The sequence below is a fragment of the Miscanthus floridulus genome, chromosome 9 (assembly GCF_019320115.1).
Source record: "Miscanthus floridulus cultivar M001 chromosome 9, ASM1932011v1, whole genome shotgun sequence".
Classification (NCBI taxonomy): domain Eukaryota; kingdom Viridiplantae; phylum Streptophyta; class Magnoliopsida; order Poales; family Poaceae; genus Miscanthus; species Miscanthus floridulus.
Window position 1 is genome coordinate 120,516,088 of NC_089588.1, and position 24,544 is coordinate 120,540,631.

The 24,544-nt window shown below is 45.3% G+C and overlaps 2 protein-coding genes and 1 pseudogene across 2 annotated transcripts; all 3 read left to right on the forward strand.

Moving 5' to 3' along the window:
* The first annotated feature begins 3,317 nt into the window (after positions 1 to 3,317).
* LOC136480746 (rRNA 2'-O-methyltransferase fibrillarin 2-like) lies at positions 3,318 to 4,448 on the forward strand. Its single transcript, XM_066478210.1, has 3 exons — positions 3,318 to 3,500; positions 4,084 to 4,152; positions 4,272 to 4,448. Exons 1-3 carry the CDS (start codon positions 3,318 to 3,320, stop codon positions 4,446 to 4,448), a joined length of 429 nt encoding a protein of 142 aa, XP_066334307.1.
* Positions 4,449 to 9,225: 4,777 nt separating this feature from the next.
* On the forward strand, positions 9,226 to 10,871 carry LOC136480747 (uncharacterized; annotated as a pseudogene).
* Positions 10,872 to 12,280: 1,409 nt separating this feature from the next.
* On the forward strand, positions 12,281 to 13,938 carry LOC136480750 (uncharacterized). Its single transcript, XM_066478211.1, has 2 exons — positions 12,281 to 12,986; positions 13,628 to 13,938. Exons 1-2 carry the CDS (start codon positions 12,281 to 12,283, stop codon positions 13,936 to 13,938), a joined length of 1,017 nt encoding a protein of 338 aa, XP_066334308.1.
* Positions 13,939 to 24,544: the final 10,606 nt, after the last annotated feature.

Below are 24,544 nucleotides of genomic sequence, written 5' to 3' on the forward strand. Positions count from 1 at the left end.
TGGCAGGCATAAAATGTTGCCAATAATAAAAAAAATGTAATAATTAAGTGCCTGTTTGGCGTGTTGTTAATAATAAAAGAAAGTAATAATTATGTGCCTGTTTGGTGTGGTTCCAGCTCAAGGAGTGCTTCTGTCATGGAATAGGTGAGCAGTGCTCTTCTGTATGGTGCGGCCAGCACCAAAAACTTGCAGGAGGAGCGTTCTAGCATTCAATGTATGACAGGCATAGAACGTTACAAATAATAAAAAAACAGTAATAATTAAGTGCCTGTTTGATGTGGTTCTCCGGCTCATGGAGTGCTTCTGGCATGGAATAGGTGAGGAGGAGCGCTCCTGGAAATGGAATTGGTGTGGAGAAGCCGTTTTATGGTATGCCAGATAAACCGGCTCAAGTGTCTATTTTGTGCGGCTTGCGCCAAACTATAGGCAGGAGGAGCGTTCTAGCATGGAATGTATGAGTGGCATAGAATGTTGGTAATAACAAAGTAAATAAGAATTAAGTACCTGTCTGGTGTGGTTCCAGCTCAAGAAGTGCTTCTGGCATGGAATGGGTGAGGAGCAGCCGTTTTCTCTCTCGTATGGCAGGCATACCAGCTCAAGGAGTGATTTCTGGTGCGGAATATATGAGGTGCAGCGCTGCTGCCTCCTGGCATGGAATGGGTCAGGAGGAGACATTTTCTCGTATGGTAGGCAGACCCATGATTTTGGGTTTCGGTAGAAGTTTGGTGCAGGCAGGAGCACTTCTGGCGTGGAATAGGTGAGCAGGAGCGCTCCTGGCATGGAACAGGTGAGGAGGAGCCATTTTTCTCATATGCTAGGTGGACCCATGATTTTAGGCTTCGGTAGAAGAGCTTTGGCTCTTGCATAGGAGCACGCGGAACGGAGCCCCTCCAAACAGCCCTAAATATAAGTGAAATATTTTTTTTAATTGGATCGTACTTTGGCTAGTAGTTGGATATATTGACTGCAATGTCCAATATTAGGAAAAAATATCCAAATTCATATTTGATATTTGAGAAAATTTGTGGATATATCTAAAAAATGTCTAAATTGCTATTTGTGGTCTTTCATATAATAATATCGATATTAGGCGAGTCCGTTCTAGGGTCTACCCCTACCATGTTTGTTGTAGTTGCTCAACATTTTGAGGTCTAGTCGCCCTATTGTATTTTGTTGTTTTTACCTAGTTTGGGCTCATCTCATTTTTAATATAATCGGCAGCTCTCCTCCCTAGTTCGTTAAAAAAAGCAAAAAGACAGAGCATGTCAGGAAATTGTGAAACAAACACATAAATGGTATGATAAATAAATACATAATGTAAGCTTCCTCCTAACAGTGTAGAACATTACTTGTGATGCAAAGAAAAGTGAAACGACAACCCAAGACAAAAGACCAGCAGTACCAGTGATACTAGAAAAAACTAGGTGATGCATAGATTTTATTCGTGTTAGATGATAAACAAAGATCCCTAATTCAAACAAAAACACCAAACACTCCCAAACAATGCTCACCAAATACCTTATGAGGTCAACAATGAAGGGAGCAATTGCAACCTATATTCTGCTGATACTTCCATCAAGACATTTTTCTGTATATCCAATGGCTAAAATTTACATATGCTACCTTTCACCTCTGTACTTTCTCTCAGTGTCTGTATATCCAATGGCTAAAAACGATTTCACACTTGTTCTCCTAAACCACAGCTGCTCAACTAATTGTGTATATGCAGATCTCACACCCGGTCCTAGGAGAACAAGTGAATTGTCAAACAAAGCAGAATGTTCTGACAAAAAAAGGATGGGTAACATGATATAGTGAATAAGTTGTAACAAACAAACCGTTTGACATAAAACAACATGCTGATAAAGGGACAACACAAGCTCAAATCTCCAAGCAGATGGTTCAAAAAACAATACCAAAAAGTTCACACACACACACAATGCACACGCACACGCACACGCGCACACACAAGCTCAAATCTCCTACAAAATGGTGCAAAAAACAATACCAAAAAGTTCACACACACACATGCACACGCACACGCGCGCGCACAAACGCACACACACACACACCGCCGCCGCGGAGGTCTGTCACCTTCTTCGCCGCTGTTGCTCCACGGTCCACGCCCATCCCTGCTTTCGGGTGGCTGCTACTCCGGCAGTGATGGCGGCGGCAGAGCACTGACACCTTCGGCAACCATGTTGTTGCTCCATGGTCCAAGAACAAACCTGCTGGTTCCTGCTCGTCGTCCTCCTTGTCGCGGCAGAAAAGGCGGTGGACACCCCAGCAAACGATGACCATCACTGCGAGGGAGGCGCCGAAGAACACCTGGTTTATGGTCTCACGCGGACATGATGACCATGGTGAGATGCCATAGTCCTATCCCAGGGGCTCCTGCCAGTTGCCCGCCAAGGGCGCGGTTGACCAAAGGTCGACGAGATGCTGGCGTCTTCCCACCGCAGCCGCAGCCAGTAAGGTGATCGGGCAGAGGAAATGGCCTTGCAGATTGAGTTTATCATAAAGATTGAGATCCACGATAATCTTGCAACTGCGAATTTGATCAATCAATCAAGAACATAGTTTATATATATGAATACGCCTACCATTTCTGAAACTCTGAACAAAATGGGATGAAGCAATGCGATATAGTGTTACCCAATCCACATTCATGACCTAGTGTGCCAAACACACTACCAGAAAAGTCATTTTCCGTGAGAGTGCAAACCAAACTCTCATGAAAATAATCTTTTTCATGAGGGTGATGTAAATCCCGTCGTGAAAACTCGAGTGCTCCATGCAGCACCATGAAAAAAACAAAATCTGCCCGCATCGTCTTCCTCCTGCGCGTCATCCCCGCCGCTGCCTTCTCCCCCACGTCTTCCCCGCCTCCAGTGTTTCCACAAACTAGCCAGATCTAGATCCGGTGGCGCCGCCCACGCTCCCGCCTCCAGCACCTACCACCGCCCCGGCACCCACTGCCCTGCCGCCGGCGGTAGGGTCTCGCTGGAGCTCCGCAGCCGTGGAGCTCCGGTCAGACCCTACCACTAGCGGCGACCACCTTCTTCCCCTCCCCCTCCCCCCTGCCCCCTCCTGCACGTGGCTAGGACGAACTCCGACGAACTTCAGTGAAATACGGACATGGAGCCCCCGCCCCAACCTGGCCTAGCTGTCGCTACCACTGCCAGCTCCACTAAACCGCCCACCGTCCAGCCCCACTACTTGCCCTACCTGCCTCCCCTCGGCCGGCCATTCTATAACCCATCAGATTTGGGGAAGAAAAGGGGAAGAGGCTCGCTGGAACCCTAAGAAGCAGATCCATGAGGAGGAGGCAAACCTCGCTGGGGGTGGAGGAGGAGGAGACCACCGACACTAGAACCCGCCATGGCTGCTGCCGCCATGGACCCGGCACTATTACCAATGTGATCCCCATTATTGAGGATGCCAGGCACCCGACAAGGTACCGGATGCTGGTTGGCATGGTTGATGTTATCTTCTCTGAGGTAGCACATTACTTTTTATTGATTATTGATACATGTTTCTTGATAATCTTATTTGCTATGTTTGTCAACTTGGATTCATTATTTGGAACCGGTAATGACCTTCTATGTTAGAATCTTGAATCATCTTTGTTTTTCACACATTTGTTATTGATCATAAGTTTCATTTTCTGTTTGTTGTCCTCTAGTGCCAACTTTGTTGATTTTCTCAATTTATACGATTCCAACTGTGTATCTGATATTTAGGAATCACCTGCCTTTGCCCCGTTTGGACCAATGTAGTTTAGAACAATTTGTTGCTTGATGGGTTTATAATACTAAGTTTCAGTTTTGTTTTTTACATAGAACAGTAACATTGGCAGCACTACTTTGATTTGGTCATGCAACTGTGCATTGTCTGGTGCTGTTCAATATGCAGTTTGAACGAATCTGGGGATCCATGGTTATATACTTATATACATACGATTTCTCTTAGCTTCGTATTCATACACATACACTAGAAATTTCGCAATGTGAGGCAACCCTTTCTGTTGGGGGAAGGGAAATTGTAACACGTGGTTTACAGCTTCTAAACGATGCATGACAGGCTAGGATCTTAGCCCTTAATGCTTCATACTTTTTGAAGCATGGTGGCCACTTTGTCATTTCAATTAAGGTACTTTGCAGCTACACAACCAGGAGTTGGTTTTTTCTCATGTTAATTCTGTATCATCGGTTTTAGATACATAATCATGGTCTGCATTGATCTAAACAAGAACAAAATATTTTGCTCAGGCGAATTGTATTGACTCCACCCTGCCCGCTGAGGCCGTGTTTGCTGCTGAAGTGGAGAAGCTCAAGGCGGGTCAGTTCAAGCCTGCCGAGCAGGTGACCTTGAAGCCCTACGAGTGTAACCATGACTATGTTGTGGGTGGCTACAGGATGCCCAAGAAGCAGAAGGCTACCTCTTAGAGTGGAATCGGTGCTTGTCTTGCCTACCAAAGATGCTATGTTGTATTGCGGTGAAAGAAACTTTGAAGTATTAGGGTTTTATATAGCATCTACTATCTTGACAGACATGCAGTGATGCTGGTTTGGCCACAACTGTATCGGCTGTGAGGACCTGATGCAGTGTTGCTGGTTTAACAACAGTTTTTTTGTTGATGCTAAACGTTTGAGCCATCAGCTTGGATTTGTTGCCCTTTGGTTTCCTTGTTACGGACTGAGTTATCTTTCCAGTCTGGGCATAACTGCGGATCCAGGTCGCAATCCTCAGCCTGCTCGAGGATTAAGAGTTGCCACAATGGCTCTTTTTAATCAAGAAGAAGGCACTAAACTCCACTCTAGCCAAGTCAGCGATGGTACTAACATTCGAGCTAGAGTCGCATAAGCTCTATATAACAAACAATATGCCACCTTGTTGAAATATCGCGCTCGCAACATCAACAAAGCATAACAATTTTTTAATTCGGTTCAAAAGTACCTTTACCAATGAAGATTTTTTTTTTCAAAAACAAAAAAGTTTGGTAAAACAATTTTCTTAGAAAAGGTAGTAGAGAGAGAGAGGGAGAGCTCGGAGAAGCTAAACAACAGCTTTATTTTAGAAAAAAAAATTTATCAACACCTGTCTGGAAAAACGGTTTTTTGCAAAGGTAGAGCAAAAGAAAAAACTGCCCGCGAGCGGTTGTTGGTATTATTCGGCCTCCATCCGGAAAATCAATGGGCCCAACCCGGTAAGGTTGCAAGGAGATGCCGTTCCGTCCGGGTGGGGGTTGAAAGAAAACGTCTCCGCACGCAACGCCAACAATGCCAGCTTGGATTTGGATTGCTTTCCCCACCTCCGTCTCCCTCTCCTCCCGACGACCTCCGCGACTGCGACTCCACCGCCTCCTGAGACCAAGCAACCACCCCCGTCCCCTCCCTCCTCGCTGGTACGCGCGCCTCCTCTCCGATCCTCCGCACTTGTGTAATCGCTGATCGCAATCTCCGGCAATCATGCTGCTGTGGAAATGAATAGGAAACCAACCGATCGCCTCCTCCAATCACGTCCCCACACCATCCACGCTCCCTTCAAATCTCCGATCGCACCCTCTCCCCTGATCCCCTCGCTCGCCCACGCCACAGCTCGTTCGTTCGCTCGATCCTCCGCGACGCCGCTGCCGACGCTCCTCGCTGATCGAAGGCCGTGCCGTGCCGGTCTGCGGTCCCAGACTCCCAGGTCAAGCGCCGTCCGCCGCCGCTCGAGTCGACCGCGCTCATTCTTCTTCAAGGAAACATCGTCGCCCTGATCTCCATCATCAAGGTCTAGGACCTTTCATCGCTGGGCTGGCCAAAGAAACACGAGAAAAAAGAACGGCCCAGGAAGCCCACGTCCGGGTGCGCGCTCCCTCTCACCCCGTGCTCGCTCCCTCTCTCGACGTCGACTGGGCTACCCGCCGCCCACCTACGCCAGTTACCGAGGTCTTCGTCACTCCCTTCACCGGTGGCGGGCACCCTCCAGGTATTCCCTTCCCTTCGTGCCGTGCCAAACCGAGCACCCAAATCTATCCTTTACTGGGTCTGCCTCTGAGTCCCTGACCACAGGGGCTTCCAGCCGACATGTAGGTCAGGTGTTTGTCGAAATTCCCGAGAGAAATGCTCTTGCAGTTTTTACCGTGCTCCTTGTTCCATTCCATGCTTCTTTTTTCTTCCATGAATGATATCCGACCTGGATCGATCGATGTGTTGAATTAATGTGGCACTGTAGTGAGTCCCTCCCTGAATATATATGGTGAGTGGGGGGCAGCCGTGATTTCTCAGGCCTATGGCTAGGACAGCACAATTTGCATTTGATGTGGGATGCATCGTTTGCACGTTGATTATTTGTCCATCAAAATATGTATGGTTGTTTAAAGGATATAAGAGAACGAACGATTTTTGGAATGTCATATATGTTTACAGGTTCTGCAGGTTCATTTAGTTCTAACAGAGTTTCACTGGGAGCTAATCACAAGTTCAATCTGTAATGTCGTTGCCACTTGCGCACCCTGTAACTATAAGTATCCAGTCTATGTAAAGAAAAACAATTGTAAACATTCTCTTCGTGAGGTGATCCTCTGCTTTTTAACTATAGGTATGATAGCTTCAAAGGGACACAGATTGTATATTGCATTTTTCAATTTATAACCGTCTTGATAAATAGAAACTCACTGTACTTCATCTCTGTAGATTAAATTCTAAGTGTCTTGTCAACCTAGTTGATTCCTCAGTACTACCAAATGAGGAAGACGCTAGGTCGCATTGAAAGGGGAGTCCACCTTCGAGGCATTCTAGGAGAAGAGTGACGAAAGTCAACAGTTCAGGTACCGTTGTTGTTAACCATGCCTTCCAACAAATTTGAGTAGGATGGTATGTAGGGCACAATCAATGGAATCTGCACCTAGAACATGATAGCATTCTAATTTTAGAGGCTTTGCAGATGTGTTTCAAATGTGTAGAGGTACAATATTAAACCTATGAGTATTAGACAATTCTCAGACTGATCACATGTACATATGAGTGCATAGATACATGCATAAAATATTATTTCTAATTTAGCAAAATAGGGTATATCATCATTTTGTTTATCGTTTGAGAAAATATGTCATCATTTTATTTAACTTGCTAGCATGAAATAATTTATAGCCGCTTTGGTTTCACAGTTTATTGTTTACAACTATAAGAACGATCACATTTTTAGAAGATCGTTATTTCTATATCTAAAAGACTATTTTCTTTTTAAAAAAATTGTCTTCATGTATTTTTAGACCTCTTTCCTGCATGGAGCCTAATGAAAATCACAGTTGTCGCATGTCATTGAGAGACTTGTCAAACCAGATAAATGAAGGTAAATACTGATGTTGATGTGTATATGTATGTGAAAATTTTAACATCTGATAATTAATGATGTTAGGTCTGTCTTCTAAAAAAAGCAGGCGTTGAAAGTGGATCTAATCCACTTACACAAGTCTCCGATCCTCGGGAACTTAAAAGGCAAAGGGACAGAGCAAGGCTTGCGGAGCGTCGTGCGGCATTGACTGAAGAACAACGGAGAGAAATTAATAGAAAGCGACGTGAAGCATATCACAAGAAAAAGGCCAATTCTAAAAACGATAAACTATCTATAGGTAGGGATGAAAACGGTATGGATATTTTCTGACCGTATTCGAAACCGAATCCGTTTAGAGGGGTTGAGATCTGTCCGTATCCGAGTCTGGATATCCAACATCCGATACCGTATCCATATCCGAATACTCAAATCGCATATTTATGATGTCGATATCCAATCATATCCTATCCGACATAGTTGACACTATCCGTATTCGAATCCGAATCCGAACAAAAATATGAAAACAAATGTAATATCGGTGATATCCGTCCGTATCCGATCCGTTTTCATCCCTAGACTATAGGTGACATTCTTAGCTTTATTATGTCATACTACCTGTAATGCCCGTGTGTGTAATATTAATAATCTAAAATAGCATGCAACTTGTTTGTAGATGGTGACGTTGCAACTGACATTGAAAACACAGTTGACACCAAAAATAATGATTGGCTCCATATTTACCAGTCGTACAACCTGTGCGAATTGGTAAGGAGAACACAATATTGCTATATATATATATATATATATATATATATATATATATATATATATATATATATATATATATATATATATATATATATATGGTGTTGTCTAGGATAATGGTGTCACCTCATAATAATGAACAAAATTTCTTATGTAGGTGAATGCTCATTGATGAGTGTAGATAATAGTAGCATCATTGACTTGAATAAAACACCATGTACAAAAGACCGTGTGGACACCAATTTGAGTCATGATTGTGGTACCCCTGCTACTTTTGATAAATCCCATCAATAGTACTTAGGGAACGATATGTAAATATGGCACCAGAACAGAGGGAAGCTAGACACGAACAACAACGAAAAAGTTATAGGGCGCCTGGGCGAAAGGAGGTCAAAGTAGCGGGTAATAAAAGATGAAGGGAGGTGCAAAAGGACACCCTACTCCGGGATTCTATCGCCATGGAGAACCCATTATTTGTTCCTGAGCTTGTGTGGCCCACTGTAAGCGCATCTGGAGCTCATGGATCCATGGTGAAATCCAGTGATTGGGTTATCCTAGAGTCCTGTGCAACACCTCTTTATTGGTGTCCACCTCATGAGGAGGCCGATGATGAAGGATACGATGAGTTGCTGTCTGGCCATATGACACAAAGATCACATGTTCCATCTGGACAAAGACATGTGTTGTTAATGCGTCGTAACATGATGTTTGAGCGTCGCATTGGTTTGAACACAAGAGCATCTAATAAAGATGGTGACTGCATGGCTGAAGACCGAGTGGGTGCTAACACACCCTTGCCTCAATCAGTCATGACCAACAAAGGTATATACTAATGCCTCATTATCCCATTTAGGGGACTATATACCATATTATACCTAACCGATCCATGGTAATTCCGTGATTAACAGAAAGGGCAGGACCCAACATTCAGGCTACATCATCCACACTGACGGCACCACTGTTTGATGAATGTGAATGCATGGCTGAAGAATACCCGAATGTTAACACACCCTTGCCTCAATCAGTCCTGACTAACAACGATAAATATTAATGCCTCATGACCCCATTTAGGTGACCTATATTGTATACCATATTATACCTAACTCAACCTTGGTCATTACATGATTATCAGAAAGGACAGGACCTAGCCCTCAGCCTGCATCAGATGCACCGATGACACCACTATTTGATGACAGTGGTAATTTACACTATTTTGTAACATTCTTTAAACTATTTGAACTCCTTTGTTTATTTTTACCCATAGTTCTACTAACTCACGTATCTTTGACGGCCATAGATGATGATGAGGGAGATATATTTGAAGAGGATGACGAAGAGGATGAGGGATACCTGTTTTCTGGGCAAGGTATTTGTATGAAAGACCGAATATAAATCAAATTTTCCACTAATTTATCTAAACTATTACGGCTTAAATGTTATTTTAGAAGAGAAAGATGATGATGATGTCCAAGACAATGACCTTGAGGAAGACATGACTTCTGTCCCTGAAGTACCTGACCGATACGATGAGGTGTATAGTAACATGCCTACAGATACCCATATGTTAAAACCTATTGCAAATTGCGAGCACTGCAATGCGAAAAGGTTTGAGCATGAACCACGTGAGTTCTGTTGTCGCGATGGAAAGGTCGAGCTCAATGAACTAAACGTACCTAATGAGCTTATGAGGCTTTGGTCAAGTAATGACGCAGATGCTAGGCACTTTCGCAACAACATTAGGTTTTTCAATGGCCATTTCTCTTTTACTTCTCTATATTGTCGCCTCGATAGCGCTACTGCAAGCTAGAAGAACAGTGGCATATACACCTTTCGTGCACATGGCTAGATCTATCACAACATAAGGTCATTTGGCAGAGAAGAGGGTAAGGAGCCAAGACATCTCAAGCTTTACTTCTACGATGATGATCCAAGCCTTGAGCACCGCTATCGACGATGTCGTGAAGAGAAGTGCCAAAAAGACAAGGAAGTCATTAAGAGGCTTGTGGCCATCCTTCGTGACAACCCATACTCACAAACATCTTAGAAGTGTGGGCCAGGCTCACCACCTCAAGGACTATCATGTCACACTAAACCTTAACCAGAGGTTGGACCAGAGAGCATACAATGTACCGTCAACTTCAGAGGTGGCTGCTGTTTGGATCGAGGGAAGCGAACTCCTTGGTTAGTTCCAAAATAGTGTTGTCCTGCATGGGAAAGATAGAAGCAAACACGGCATCCGCTCATATCATAGATGTTACGATGCTCTTTCATACCCTCTATTCTTCCCTAAGGGTGAGCTTGGGTGGCACATGGATGTTCCGAAGAAAGGAGTTAGTATGGAAGAAACCATCGAGTATTGTGCCCTATAGAAGGCTTGTAGTGGGTCAGAAGAAGAAATAGGTTTGTTATTCTTCTGATTTAAATACTTTGCATACATGTACTTCAGTGGCTATTCTACAAACAACTCTAATTCATGGCTATTTTTTGTAGACTCCCCTGGTAGACTATGCGTGTCTGTGCGTGACTACTACTGCTTCAAGTTTCAGATGCGTCCAGGAATATTTAACCCCATACTGTACGGCAAGCGTCTATTCCAGCAGTTTGCAGTCGACACGTACATGAAGATCGAGAGTTCTCGAATAGATTATATACGCAACCATCAAGATGATATTAGGGCCGACCTCTACCAAGGATTGGTTGATAGCCTACATGCCAATGAAGGTAGAGTAGAAGCTGTTGGAAAACGGACAATGATACCTTCATCATTTATTGGAGGCCCATGACATGAGGCGTTGGTACATGGACACCGTGGCTCTAGTATGGAGGTTTGGTAAACCGAATATCTTCCTGACTATGACATGTAACCCAAACTAGGATGAGATCAAGCATGAACTCTACCCTAGCCAGACACCACAGGATCGTCCAGATCTCGTTGTTCGGGTCTTTAGAGAAAAACTACAAGAGCTGAAGGATAGACTACTAAAAAAGGATATCCTTGGAAAGGTGCGAGCACATGTTTATGCTGTGGAATTCTAGAAGAGGGGTCTGCCGCATGCACATTTTTTGCTAATCATGGATAGAAAGTACAAGATCACGTGTCTAGAGCAGTATGATCGCCTCATCTTAGCTGAGCTCCCAAACAAGAAGAAGTACCTAGTCTTGTACAAGATGGTTACCAAACATATGATGCATGGCCCTTGCGGACTACTTAATCGCGATTGTCCATGCACAAAGGGTCATGATTCCTGCAAGAACCGTTACCCTAGACCTTTCTGCGATGTCACAGTACAAGGCAAGGATTCATATCCAGTTTACAAAAGGCGTGAAGATGGCTGAAAAGAAAAAAGTTCGCGGACACGAGCTTGACAACAGATGGGTCGTGCCTTACAACCCGTATCTCCTCCGTCTATTCAACTGCCACATCAATGTTGAGGCATGTGGGAGCATCAAGGCAGTCAAGTATCTGTTTAAGTACATTTACAAGGGTCATGACCGGGCGTCTATGGCTATGAGAGAGGCTGACAAGGAGGATAGTGAAGGGAACATTGATGAAATCAAGCAGTACAGAGATGCTAGATGGGTAACCCCCCCAGAAGCCTTGTGGAGGATATACGGGTTTGATTTGAGTGATAGGTACCCTTCTATTTTGTCCTTACAGCTACATCTTTCAGACATGCACATGGTGTCATTTCATCGGCGCCAGGGGATTCGACGAGTGCTTGATCGTCCAGTTTCTGACAAGTCAATGCTTATAGCGTACTTCGAGAAGAACAGGACAGATGAAACAACTCGAGGTATATTGTATCGGGACTTTCCCGAGTTCTATACGTGGCAAGCACAGGGCAAAGTTTGGCAAAATAGGGTACATCGTGATACATTATGATAGATTGGAAGAATCGTGTTTGCCAATCCAGCCGAGGGGGAGCGTTACTATCTTAGGGTTCTCCTGAACCACGTGGCAGGTGCAACCTCGTTTGAGTGTCTAAGGACCGTGGATAGCAAAATCCTACCGACCTTTCATGAAGCTGTAGAAAGAAGGGGCTTAATTGAAGAGGACAATACGCTAAACGAGAGTCTCGCTGAGGCAACCGGGTGGATGATGCCATATGCGCTGTGAAGGCTCTTTGCAACAATATTGGTATTTTGTGGGCCCAGTGATGTGTTTGGACTATGGGAGAAACACAAGGAGGCAATGTCGGAGGACTACAGGCGCAATAATCAATCCACCTTCATGGTGGAGCAGATGGTCCTCATGGATATTCGAAAATTGCTACAATCAATGCAGAAGGATATAAAGATGTACCCACTTCCTGATATCGATGACACATATGATGCCTCTCATGATATTCCTAGAGAGATTTTTGAGGAGGCTAGCATTGAGGCTAACGAGGATGATGTGGCTCTGTCAGACACCCTTCACAAGGAGCAGCGGGCTGCATACGATGAGATCATGTCCTCAATTGATACCAAGGACGGGGGTCTCTTCTTTGTGGATGGTCCTAGCAGGACCAGAAAGACTTATCTGTACAGAGCACTTCTCGCTACTATACGCAGTCAAAAAAAGATTGCAGTGGCAACAACTACATCTGGTGTTGCGGCCTCAATAATGCCTGGTGGCAGAACCGCCGACTCGCGCTTTAAGATTCCCCTCACCATCGATAATGGGGCCTTTTGCACCTTCACGAAACAGAGTGGTACTGCCAAGCTGCTTCGGGTCGCATCCCTTATTATTTGGGACGAGGTGACAATGATAAAGAGGCAAGGTGTTGAGGCACTAGACAACAACCTTCGTGATATAATGGACCGACCAGAGTTGCCGTTTGGGGGGGAAGACCGTGGTGTTCGGTGGAGATTTCAGACAGGTTCTTCTCATTGTTTGGAGAGGGTCAAGGGCTCAGGTAGTTGGTGCCTCACTGCGGATGTCGTACCTTTGGGATTCTATGCGGCATCTAAAACTGGTGCACAACATGAGGCCAAAGAGCGACCCGTGGTTTGCAGAATACTTGTTGCGCGTCGGTGGAGGTTCTGAGGAGGCGACTGTTGATGATGAAATCCGTCTTCCTCATGATATATGTGTTCCGCACACCGGGGAAGATAGTGATCTTGATACTCTAATTGATTGCATATTCCCTAACCTCAATGCAAATATGTCAAGCAAAGATTATATCACCTCTCGAGCGATATTATCTACGCGGAACGAATGGGTTGATATGATTAATATGAAGATGATAGGTCGTTTCCACAGGGATGAGATGGTGTACCATAGCTTTGACTGTGCGGTGGATGATCCCCACAACTACTACCCTGAGGAATTCCTTAACACTTTGACACCCAATGGTCTACCTCCACATGTGTTGAAGCTGAAGATTGGTTGTCCTGTCATATTCTTAGGAACATTGACCTTGCGAACGGACTTTGTAATGTTACCAGGCTTATCATATGGGGGTTCTAAAAGAATACCATAGACGCAGAAATTGTGTTGGGACAGCACGCTGGAAAGCGGGTTTTTCTGCCTTGAATACCCTTATGCCCTCGGAAGATGAGATGTTCCCTTCTCAATTTAAGCGAAAGCAGTTCCTTATTCGACTCAGCTTCACAATGACTGTTAACAAGGCACAGGGGCAGACTATCCCTAACGTCGGGGTATACTTGCCGGAACCAGTGTTCTCGCATGGCCAATTGTATGTGGCGCTATCAAGAGCTACAGCAAGATCGAACATTAGGATCTTGGCTGTGCCGGCTGGTGAGAAGGACGTGAACAAGAGAAAAGGGAAAGGGAAGGGGAAGAAGAGACCGACAAAGGATATATTCACAAAGAATATTGTATATAAAGAGATTCTAACTCTATGAAAGAGGTAATGCATTACACGTCGATACATATTTTTTAAGATATATCAATAGTCACTACTACACAAACTTTACTGGAGGCGGGCGTTTTTGATTTTCCGTGGCGGGCAAAGCCGTCCGCCGCGGCCTAGAGGACACGGTAAATCATGGCTTAACCGCGGCGGGCGGCTTTGCCCGCCGCGGTAAATATACTTTTACCACGGCGGTCACGTTGCACCGCCCGCCGCGGTAAATTATTTTACCGCGGCGGACACCTTTCGTGGCCTGCCGTGGTTATGTTCGTTAGCCGTGGTGGGCATTATTATTTGCCCGCCTCGGTAAATTATTTCCTGAATTAAAAAAATACAGCAGGCATATAAATTCAAATTCAAATTCAAATTCAAATTCAAATTCAAATCACATCCAGATTTCACAGATTAAACTTAAAAAGTATGCAGGCATTACACATGAGATAATATACATATATATACATTCACTTAGTCGTTCTTGTTATCGTTAATTCATTACATTTACATATTAAAGTCGTTATACATGCCCTAAGGAGTAATCCTGCGGACGCATCATCGTGGGCCATTTCCTCAGCCTCTCGTACTCCGGTAAAATCGCTAGCTGGTTGTTCTCATTGAAGAACGTGCTCCCTTCAAGCACGCATTTGTCTAAGACAAACTTACATATGTCTGCCTTTGTCTGCTTGAAGGAGTGTTGGGTGCTCTGCACGTCTCTCCACTAGTTCAATCCATTCTTGAGCACCCTCCAACTGCTGCTGTACTGCTTGCACTCCCTTAGGTACTCACAGACGTAGAAGCCACAGGTTTGTGATCCTACCGGTTGTTCGGCACACTGCATGATCGATACACAAGCATTAGAATACAGGCATTAGAACGCTTATGAACAGAAAGCATAATTAAACCTTTCAAATACTTACCGGAAAGTTGCGTCTGATTTTGATGCGGTTCTTATGCTTAGCCTTAAAATTCTCTGTTCTTCGATCATAGCATTCAGGATCCTTCGTGTACTCCTTATAAGCGCTATACGAAATGTACTAGTATTAGGCAGGGCATTATAACGCATATGAGAAGACAGTTCAGTCACTTACACTCTGAGACAATCTTCAAAGGCCTTGTACCCTTTTAAGTTTGGCATTCTCAACGAATCAAATACGCAGGCCCTGCCATCCCAAGGGTAGATGATAAATGCAACCCAGTTACCCTCGAGGCCTTGGCTGCGCCATTGAAACAAAATACAGGTTACGACGAGAAATAATAATACTAGCTAGCTACCCACTTATCTCTACAAGCATGTCTTCGACTTACCCAAAGTGGTAGGCAGCTACGATACACCCATTTCTCCTGATCTTCTTCATTGCTCCTAGTATGTACCTTGAAATGTTCAACTTCTCCTTGTCCATCAGTTTCTTCTTGTGCGCCTCTCTCTGTCGCTTGGTCAAATCTTTCATGGTTGGATGATTGTCATCTAGGTGGTAACCAATGATGACTCTTTGAGCAATATGCATTGGAGATAGATAGATAATATCAAGTTTTAGTTCCTTGGATATATAGGCCATCAACCTGCAAGGACAAGCCATCATGGCATATATAAGTAGTCTTGACTGATTCAAAGGCAGGTGATATGTGAAACTCGCAATTCATCACTTACATAGAGAACAAGGTGACTTGGGCGATGTCAAGGTCTTGTTCCCGTAGTAGTCTGTACATGTCGTGGAAGTCCACGGGGAGTTCTACATCGTTGTCGGGCAAGTGGAAGTACTCCGCCACAACCTTGACTAGAAAACCATGTAGGCCAGCTTTTGCCGCTTCCATGTACCAGAGATGAAACCTCCTTGTCTCCCACCTTTCCTCGTCGACGAGCTGGGCCTTGGTTATCATGAACTTCCCATGCTCGTAATGGCCGGGGCAGTCATCCGATTCAGGAAATAGATGGAAAGGTGATCTCGGCCTGGGATAGAAATGTTAGTACCATATTATGGCAAAGAAAATTTATTAGCAAATTATGCTCGCCGCTACCATACCTTTCGAACTCAAGTGAGTATGTGAGATGCCCTTGGTCGCCTTTAGTCTTCGCCGGCGGAGGACAGTGGTTAACCGTGGCGGGCAAAAGAGGTGCCCGCCACGGAGCGCATTTTGGCCACGCTGCGCAAATTGATTCCTGTAGTAGTGAGTACTTTAACTTTAAAAATTAACAAACAACTTATGTGTAGGATACTTCTAACTACAGCTTCAGTCATCTGCATGCTTCAGCTGCAAGAAGTCAGACGCCGCATCTTGAACTTGAAAATCTTCTAGATTGTCTTTGATTGGTGACCAGCTGCAGCTTGGTATTCGTGCAAAGCACGTTCTCTTAGTCGAACTATTGAGAGATTAGATTCTTAATTGTAGAATAGATTCTAAAACATGTATTGTGAAACACAAACTTGTTATGATTATCTTTCCATAGCATTTGATTCCTAAAGAAGTGCAAGCTTATCTTTCGCGTATCGTAGGCATGAAGTGATGCGATAATTGAAGTTGATGTTTTAGTTTTGCATTCAAATTTAGAGTTATATTTTAACTATCTATCTTTCATGAAGACTTATGTAATATTGATTGGAACATTATGATTACAGTGTTAGATAACAGTATAACACACGCTCATACATATGTTATCGTGGTATTATGTGTTCCCGTTGCAACGCACGGGCATTTACCTAGTTAGAAAAAAAAATCAAATCTAACATACTCAAGATGAATGCCATTGCTGCTGCTACTTGGCAGCAGATCTGATCCAAATCAAACACAGATATTGATTAGCTACTTGGAACAAGGGGAAGGAGACAGACAAGCTATAAATTCACTGCTTCCTTCCATTCTGATCTGGACAGTCTGGATACATGCCCATCTGATGGCCCTGCAGCCAGCGTTCGTCCCCAACCTAACTAGCCAATAATTTGCACCATTTCAATTTTCAGTTGAACCAACGCTTTACAGCATGTGAGAAACCTAACTAGGCCATAATTTGCATATCATCCAGAATTAGCAAATTTGATTTGACGTTGGGAGAGCAGATCTGAAAGGGAGGTTGGGAGAGAGAGAGAGAGAGGGCACCTCGTCATACGGGCGGGTTGGTGCGGCTTGGCCCCGTGCGGTGGTGGCGGCATGGGTGCCGGTGCCGGAGAGGACACTGGGGCGCGAGCCTTTGGGGGGCGCTTGGGGCAGCGGCGACGCAGGTGTCCTGATGCCCTTGGGGGCGGTGGCACGGACGTCGAGGAGGTTACTGGGGGCGGCGGAGCGGGCTTCGGGAAGGGCTCCGGAGTGGCGGTGCGGGTGTCGTGGAGGTCTTCGGGGGTGGCTGTGTGGGCGTCCAGGAGGTCCCCGGGGCCGGTGGCTTTGGCTTCGAGGAGGGCTTGGGGAAGGCAGTGCGGCCGTCGGGGAGGGCGCTGGGGGTGGCAGCGTGGGTGTGAACTCGGAGGAGCCCTCGAGGCGGCAACATGCGTGCGAGCTCGGAGGAGCCCTCGGGGCGGCGACGGATGTGAGTGGAGGGAGACCTAGGGGCAGCGGTGGCGCAAATGTGAATGGGTTGGGCTGGTTAGGGTTTGGGAAGTTTTTATGTACCAACGTGTGGGTCCCACAGTACTGTAGAGAAGGAGCGTCCTCAATTTTTCAGGGCAGCCGCCGCGGGTCAGAGGAAGCCTGTCGGCCGGGAGCAGCCGTCAGGAATCATTGTAGAGCTCCTGACGGTTTTTATATTAGCCGACAGGAAATATTAAAGTTCCTGACGGTTTTTATACAACCGACGGGAAAAACGAAAACCGACAGGAAAAACCGTGTGTCTGGTAGTGTGCTGGTTCTGTACAAACCGACGGTGAAAACGGTGCTGCGAAAATGAATTCTGCTGTAGTGAAAGAAATGTTTTCGTCAAACTATATAAGCTTAAAATACATGGTGCTATTTTGCAGGTAATGGTCATTGGTTTTTCCGGACGTAGCAATTTCCCAGATATGAGTTCAAGAACTTTAAAATCTGTAGGTGCTTGATCGAGGCTTCTACAAGCAACAAAAGAAGAAAACAATGCTCTCTTTAGCAGTATATATATAAATATAGTAGATAAATTTACCCTCAAAAAAATATAGTAGATAAATAGAGAGAATTATAGAGATAGATTATAGAGATAGAGATGGAGATGGAGATGGAGATAGAGATAGAGATAGAGATGGAGATGTACTGAATTCCTTTTAAAAAAATGATGTACTGCATTCTTAATAGACATTGTAGTTGGTAGATGATCGTGAACCTGATGTGAATCTGCCGCATGGCTGTCTCGTCCTTTGCCACACAATGCCCGTACCGGCCACCACAGGAGGTCGTCGGCGTCTGGTGGTCGTCTACGCTGCCTTGCCCTCAACGGGCAACTGGCAGCAGCAGCTGCTGCTGCTGCAGAGGATCGGCCTCTCGCCGGGCGCGAGAATAGGTATGTGGGTGCTGTTCAGCATCAACATCCTGTTTATCATCATTGGCTTGTGGCGTATGTTGTGCTGCTCCAGCAGGATCTACGGTCCTGGACCGCAGATCAGCGGCGAGGGTATTAGAGAACGCCGGCAGCAGCCTACGGTGGCGGCAGACATAGAGTTGGCGCAGGCACAGGCGCCCGCGCCGGCGCTGGCACTGACGCTGGAGTGCATGTACCGGTCGGCAGACGGTTGGGCTGAGCAGACGTGCTCAGTGTGCATGTCGGAGCTGACCGACGGCGACATGGTAAGGGTGCTGATGGTGTGCAAGCGTTGCTTCCACACTGCCTGCATCGAGCCATGGCTGCACGGGCACGACACCTGTCCGCTCTGCCGCGCTCCCACAACTGCCAAAGGCGGCCCGAACATGGGGACGTCACTACCGGAAACGTCAAATTTGCCGAGTGTTTTTGTGTTTGACGAGTGTATTCTCTCGATCATTCGGCAAACAAGTTCTTTGCCGAGTGCTGCCATAAAACACTCGGCAAAAAAAACACTCAGTAAAGAGGTGGTTTGCCGAGTGTAAAAAAAAACACTCGGCAAAGGAAAAAATATTTTTTCTGGGAAAGAAAGAGAAGAAAAAAAATAAAAAAAATCTTTGCCGAGTGCCCAGATCTAGGACACTCGGCAAAGTAAAAAAATATTTTTTTCTGGGAAAGAAAGAGAAGAAAAAAATGAAAAAAAAATCTTTGCCGAGTGCCCAGATCTAGGACACTCGACAAAGTAAAAAATATTTTTTCTGGGAAAAGAAGAGAAGAAAAAAAATGAAAAAAAAACTTTGCCGAGTGCCCAGATCTAGGACACTCGGCAAAGTAAAAAAATATGTTTTCTGGGAAAGAAAGAGAAGAAAAAAACTGAAAAAAAATCTTTACCGAGTGCCCAGATCTAGGACACTCGGCAAACCAAAAAAAAATTTAACCCAGCGCCGCGTCCGCACGCCACCTTCTCCCAGCGCCGCCTCCCCTTCTCCCCGCACCCCCTCCCCTTCTCCGTGCACGGGCACGCGCCGCCCCCTCCCCGCGCACCCGCGCGCGCCATCCCTTCCCTCCTCCCTCTCCGGCGCCGGCGCGGCCCCGCCCTCCCCTCCTCCCTCTCCGGCGCCGGCGCGGCCTGCCCTCCCCTCCTCCTTGGCCGGCGCGGCCCACCCTCCCCTCCTCCCTCGCCGGCGCACCTCCCTCCCTCCTCCACTGCCTCCACCAGATCTGGCCCTGGCGCGGGCGGATCCGGCGACGGTGGCGCACGGGGAGGCCGGATCCGGCCCCGGCGCGGCCGTCCCTTCCTCTCCCTCTCTTCCCACCGCCGGTGCCCCTCCCCCTCCTCTCCCTCCTCTCCCTTCCCTAGCGGTGGATCCGGCACGGCCGCCCCCTCCTCTCCCTCTCTTCGCACCGCCGGCGCCCCTCCCCCTCCTCTCCCTCCTCTCTCTTCCCCGGCGTGGCGGGTGGTGGCATAGTGGTGGTGGGCGGCGGTGGCGTAGTGGTGGTGGCCAGTGGTGGCGTGGTGGTGGTGGGCGGCGGTGGTGGCCGGTGGTGGCTCGTGGCGGTGACCGTGAAGCCGGGGAGCGGAGGCGAGATGCAGGGGAAGGGCGCCGTCGAGGAGACCGACGGCGGCCGGCGGAGACCTCCGGTGGTGGCTTTTTTTGTGGTGGTTTTTATTTTTTGTGGTGTTTGTTTCGAAAAAAATGTTTGCCGAGTGTATTTTGGGCACTCGGCGAAGTCTTTGCCGAGTGTCCGACAAAAAACACTCGGCAAAGTCTGTTTGCCGATAGAAATTCGTCAAGTGTCGTTTGCCGAGTGTCACACTCGGCAAACCATCCGCCGAGTGTTTTTAGGCTTTGCCGAGTGCCAGGGGCAAAATCTCCTGATCCCTGTAGTGCGTGAACCTATGTAGCTAGCTAGCTAGCTCGTGTACCCCTCTAGTTAATTTGATTTTGGGTGTACTAGATGTAAGATAACAAATCTCCAGCAATAGTTGGCGTTATAGCTGGCTATAGCTATTTTAAACAGTATCAATATTTTGTACTGGTCGTGTGAAAGGATCAAATACCGCGACCAAGAGGGAATTGATTGGCCTAATCGAAAATTCTCCCAAATTTTAAACCTAACGCTTAGCTAAACTCACTCACGTGTCTAAAGATGTGTCGTAGTCTAATTGCACAAAAGTTTTATATGCTAAGTTCTAACTTCATACTAACACCACAATAATTATAAGAAAGTTTAGCATTTGATGAGATCTACATCTTTCTAGTTTTGATTTTTTATTTGAAGTTATTTAGGAAAAATATTTTTTTTTAAATCCAAACATCTTCAAAATAAAAAACACAAAAGTAGAATGTTGTATATCTCATCGAGCACTACAACCTTCTTATAAAAGAAGAATCTTTACGTGACATCATACATGAAAGATATGATTTTCTAAGTGTCTTAATGATCTCAAATGACAAAATTCAATGGTATAAAAATGTCGGTCTCATCTAGGGCTACAATTTTCATTTACAAAGTACCTTTATCCGACATTATACAAGAAAGATATGATTTTTTAAGGCGGCAAGACTTGGTACACGATTAATATGATAGTGGAACTTTATTTTATTTGAGCATCTTACTGATCTCAAATGAAAAAAACGCAAAAACTAGAAAGTTGTAGGTCTCATCGGGGACCACAATTTTGATATAAAAATCATATTGATCCGAGGTCGTATGAAAAAGATAGGATTTTTCTAAGGTGGAGCCTTTGCCGCTGACATATAAGTCCCATCTACTAATCAGATCCATGTAAGAGCGTTGAATCAACATGCTAGGTAGGATAGTAGGTCAGGTACACACTCATATGAAGCTGGATTAGACCGCTGACAAAGTATATATTTTGGATCTTTGGGGACCTAGATGATATCTCTAGACAACTTTGCGGATGACTGATAAATTTTACTCGTCATTTTATACGAGGAATTCAAACTGTTCTTCATAAACAATTCATTGCCTGTAACCACATTTAATTTCACATTTTTATTGTTAAGATAAGACTATATTTTTAATTGTCACAATATAATTGAAAAAGTAATTACATGCATCAGCAAAGAAAAAAACATATATAGAAAAGGAAATAATACAAATTAGCCAAATCAACATGAGCTTTAGCTAGGTGTCCTGTTGCCTGTTGTCTGGTTAGCCGCTAGCCTTTTCCTTTTTTTTTTAGTGGAGCACTGTCTTTATTTATTCAACCAGGCCAATAGCCTTTTCCTGCGTGTAGCACATCACATTGTTCAGCTGTTTGGGCCAACACAACGAAGCAGTGTACAGAAACAAGCCACAGTGTACAGACGAAGCAGCAGAAAGCAGCATCGTAGCAGCGCAGGCCGCGTAATTAATCCCACCTCTCCAAGCCACGAAGCATTGCTACACCGCTTGTATAAAGTAAAACGAGGGGACAGGACAGTAACTCCACAGTTGGCAACGCCTCATGCCCTGATAGATGTGGAGCGTTCACTGCTAAGGCTCGTTTGGTGCTTATTATATAACAAAAGAAAGTAATAATTAAGTGTCTGTATGGAATGTATAACAGGCATAGAATGTTTGTAATAATAAATAAAGTAATAATTAAGTGCGTGTTTCGTGTTTGGTGTGGTTCCAGCTTATGGAATGTATGACCGGCATAGAATAGAAAGTAATAATTAAGTTCCTATTTGGTGTGGTTCCAGCTCAAGTAGTGCTTCTGGCATGCAACAGGTGAGGAGGCGTGATCCTGGCATGGAATGGGTGAGGAGCGATTTTGCCGAGGGTCTGTTTGGTGCGTCGTCCTAGCATGGAATGTATGAGAGGCAAAGAATGTTGCTGATAATAAAAGAAAGTAATAATAAAGTGCTTGTTTGGTGTGGTTCCGGCTCAAGGAGTGCTCCTGGCATGGAATGGGTGACGTGGAGCTGTTTTGTTGTATGGTAGGCGGACCGGCTCAAGTGTCTATTTCGTGCGGTCTGCACCAAACTGTAGGCAGGAAGAGAGTTCTAGCATGGAATGTATGACTGGCATAGAATGTTGCTAATAATGAAATAAATTAATAATTACGTGCCTGTCTGGGGTGGTTCCGGCTCAAGGAGTGCTTCTGGCATGGAATAGGCGAGGAGGAGCGCTGGCTCGCATGGAATCGGTGAGGAAAAGCGCAGCCGTAGGTGGATGGATAGGCCGGCGGGCGGCGGTGGCACGTCGTGTCATGTGTCGAGCGTAAAGCCGTTTGGTTGGCGGCAGCGGCGGGCGGCGGGACACGCAGACACAGCAATCTCTCACACGCACTTGTTGCTGACTTCGCGAGGTGCAGCCGCTGCGCCTTGATCCATGGCATGGCAAGGCCTGCCACATCAGCGACCAACGGGCCGGGACGTTGCCACGTTGGCACCCCTACGCGCGCCCCCATGCTAGGCACGGCAGCTTGAATTCGCCGCGCCATGCGAATAGGCGCAGCCAAAAGTATTAGATTTAAAAAAAATTAAATGGTGTCAGATTTAAAAATAATTTTAAAAAATTATTAAAAATAAAAAAAAATCGAGATGGAGAGGATAAGCCTACAGAGAGATATAGGTTCAGGCGTGAGTAGACTTTCTTAAATACGGATAATTTTCACTACGGGTTCTTAACATTTTCACTCGGCGGTGTTTGGATATCTTTTCCTAAACTTTAGTCCCTATAACGTCGGATGTTTAAGCCAAGAGAGATTATCCCTACCGGTTCTTAACATTTTCACTCGGTGGTGAAAATATGGATAATTTCCACCTCCGGTTTGTACTACGAAGCGGTGGTAAAAAATCATTACCAACGGTTTTCATAAAACCGGTGGTGAAAATGCCACTGACAAGAATCATTTCTGCAGACTGTAGTCACTACTGGATCCAGGTTCTTTGCTGAGTGCCAGATTGCACTTGGCAAAGCCTTTGCCGAGTGCAGCACTCGGCAAGAACACACGGCAAAAAATTGATCGGCAAAACACTCTTTGCCGAGTGTTTTTTATCGGGCACTCGGCAAAGGCTTTGCCGAGTGCCCCGGGGACACTCGGCAAAGAAAAGCGACCGTCACGGCGTCGGTCCCGTTGACGGTCACTTTGCCGAGTGCCAACCCTGCCGGCACTCGGCAAAGATTTTTTATTTTTTATTTTTTAAATTTCTTTGCCGAGTGCCAACCCTCCGGGCACTCGGCAAAGAGTTTTTTTTTTTTTACAAAATTTCTTTGCTGAGTGCCAACCTTCAGGCACTCGGCAAAGATTTTTAATTTGTTTTTTTAAAAAATATATTTGCCGAGTGCCCTCTGTACGGCACTCGGCAAAGATTTTTATTTTATTTTTTTTAAATTTCTTTGCCGAGTGCTCCCTGTACGGCACTCGGCATAGATTTTTATTTTTTTTAAATCTCTTTGCCGAGTGCGATCTGTCCGTCACTCGGCAAAGTTTGAATTTTTTTTACAAAAAATTCTTTACGGAGTGCCCTCTGTCCGGCACTCGGCAAATTTTGATTTTTTTTTTAAATTTCTTTGCCGAGTGCCAAGGTCACAGCACTCGGCAAAGCTGAAAAAATGGGTTTCTGGACACCCATTTTTCTAGCTTTGCCGAGTGCTATGACCATTGCACTCGGCAAAGGGGTCCTTTGCCGAGTGCAACACTCGGCAAAGTGACCCAAAACTGCATTTTTTAATTTTTTTTACATTCTATCATGACAAATAAATTCATACAAACATCCATCACATATATATCTTATCCATCACATATATATCTCATTCATCACATATATATCTCATTCATCACATATATATCTCATCCATCACATATATATCTCATCCATCCACACATTCATCCGCACATATCACATCCATCACAATATATATCACATATATAATAATAAGTGCTCATGTCCGTCCAAATAAATTCACAAGTCCATCAAAGTCCACAAGTGCATCACAAGTATATCACAAAGTGAACAACAAATGAAAAAAATACAACGTGCACTCATCTCGGCCAAGGCGACTGTGGTGAAGGCCCAGCTCCATCATTCGGAGGTGCATGAGGTGGATTATTCGAGCCACCGTCAGATGGAGACTGCACAAAGGAGAAAAGATTGCATGTGAGACAAGA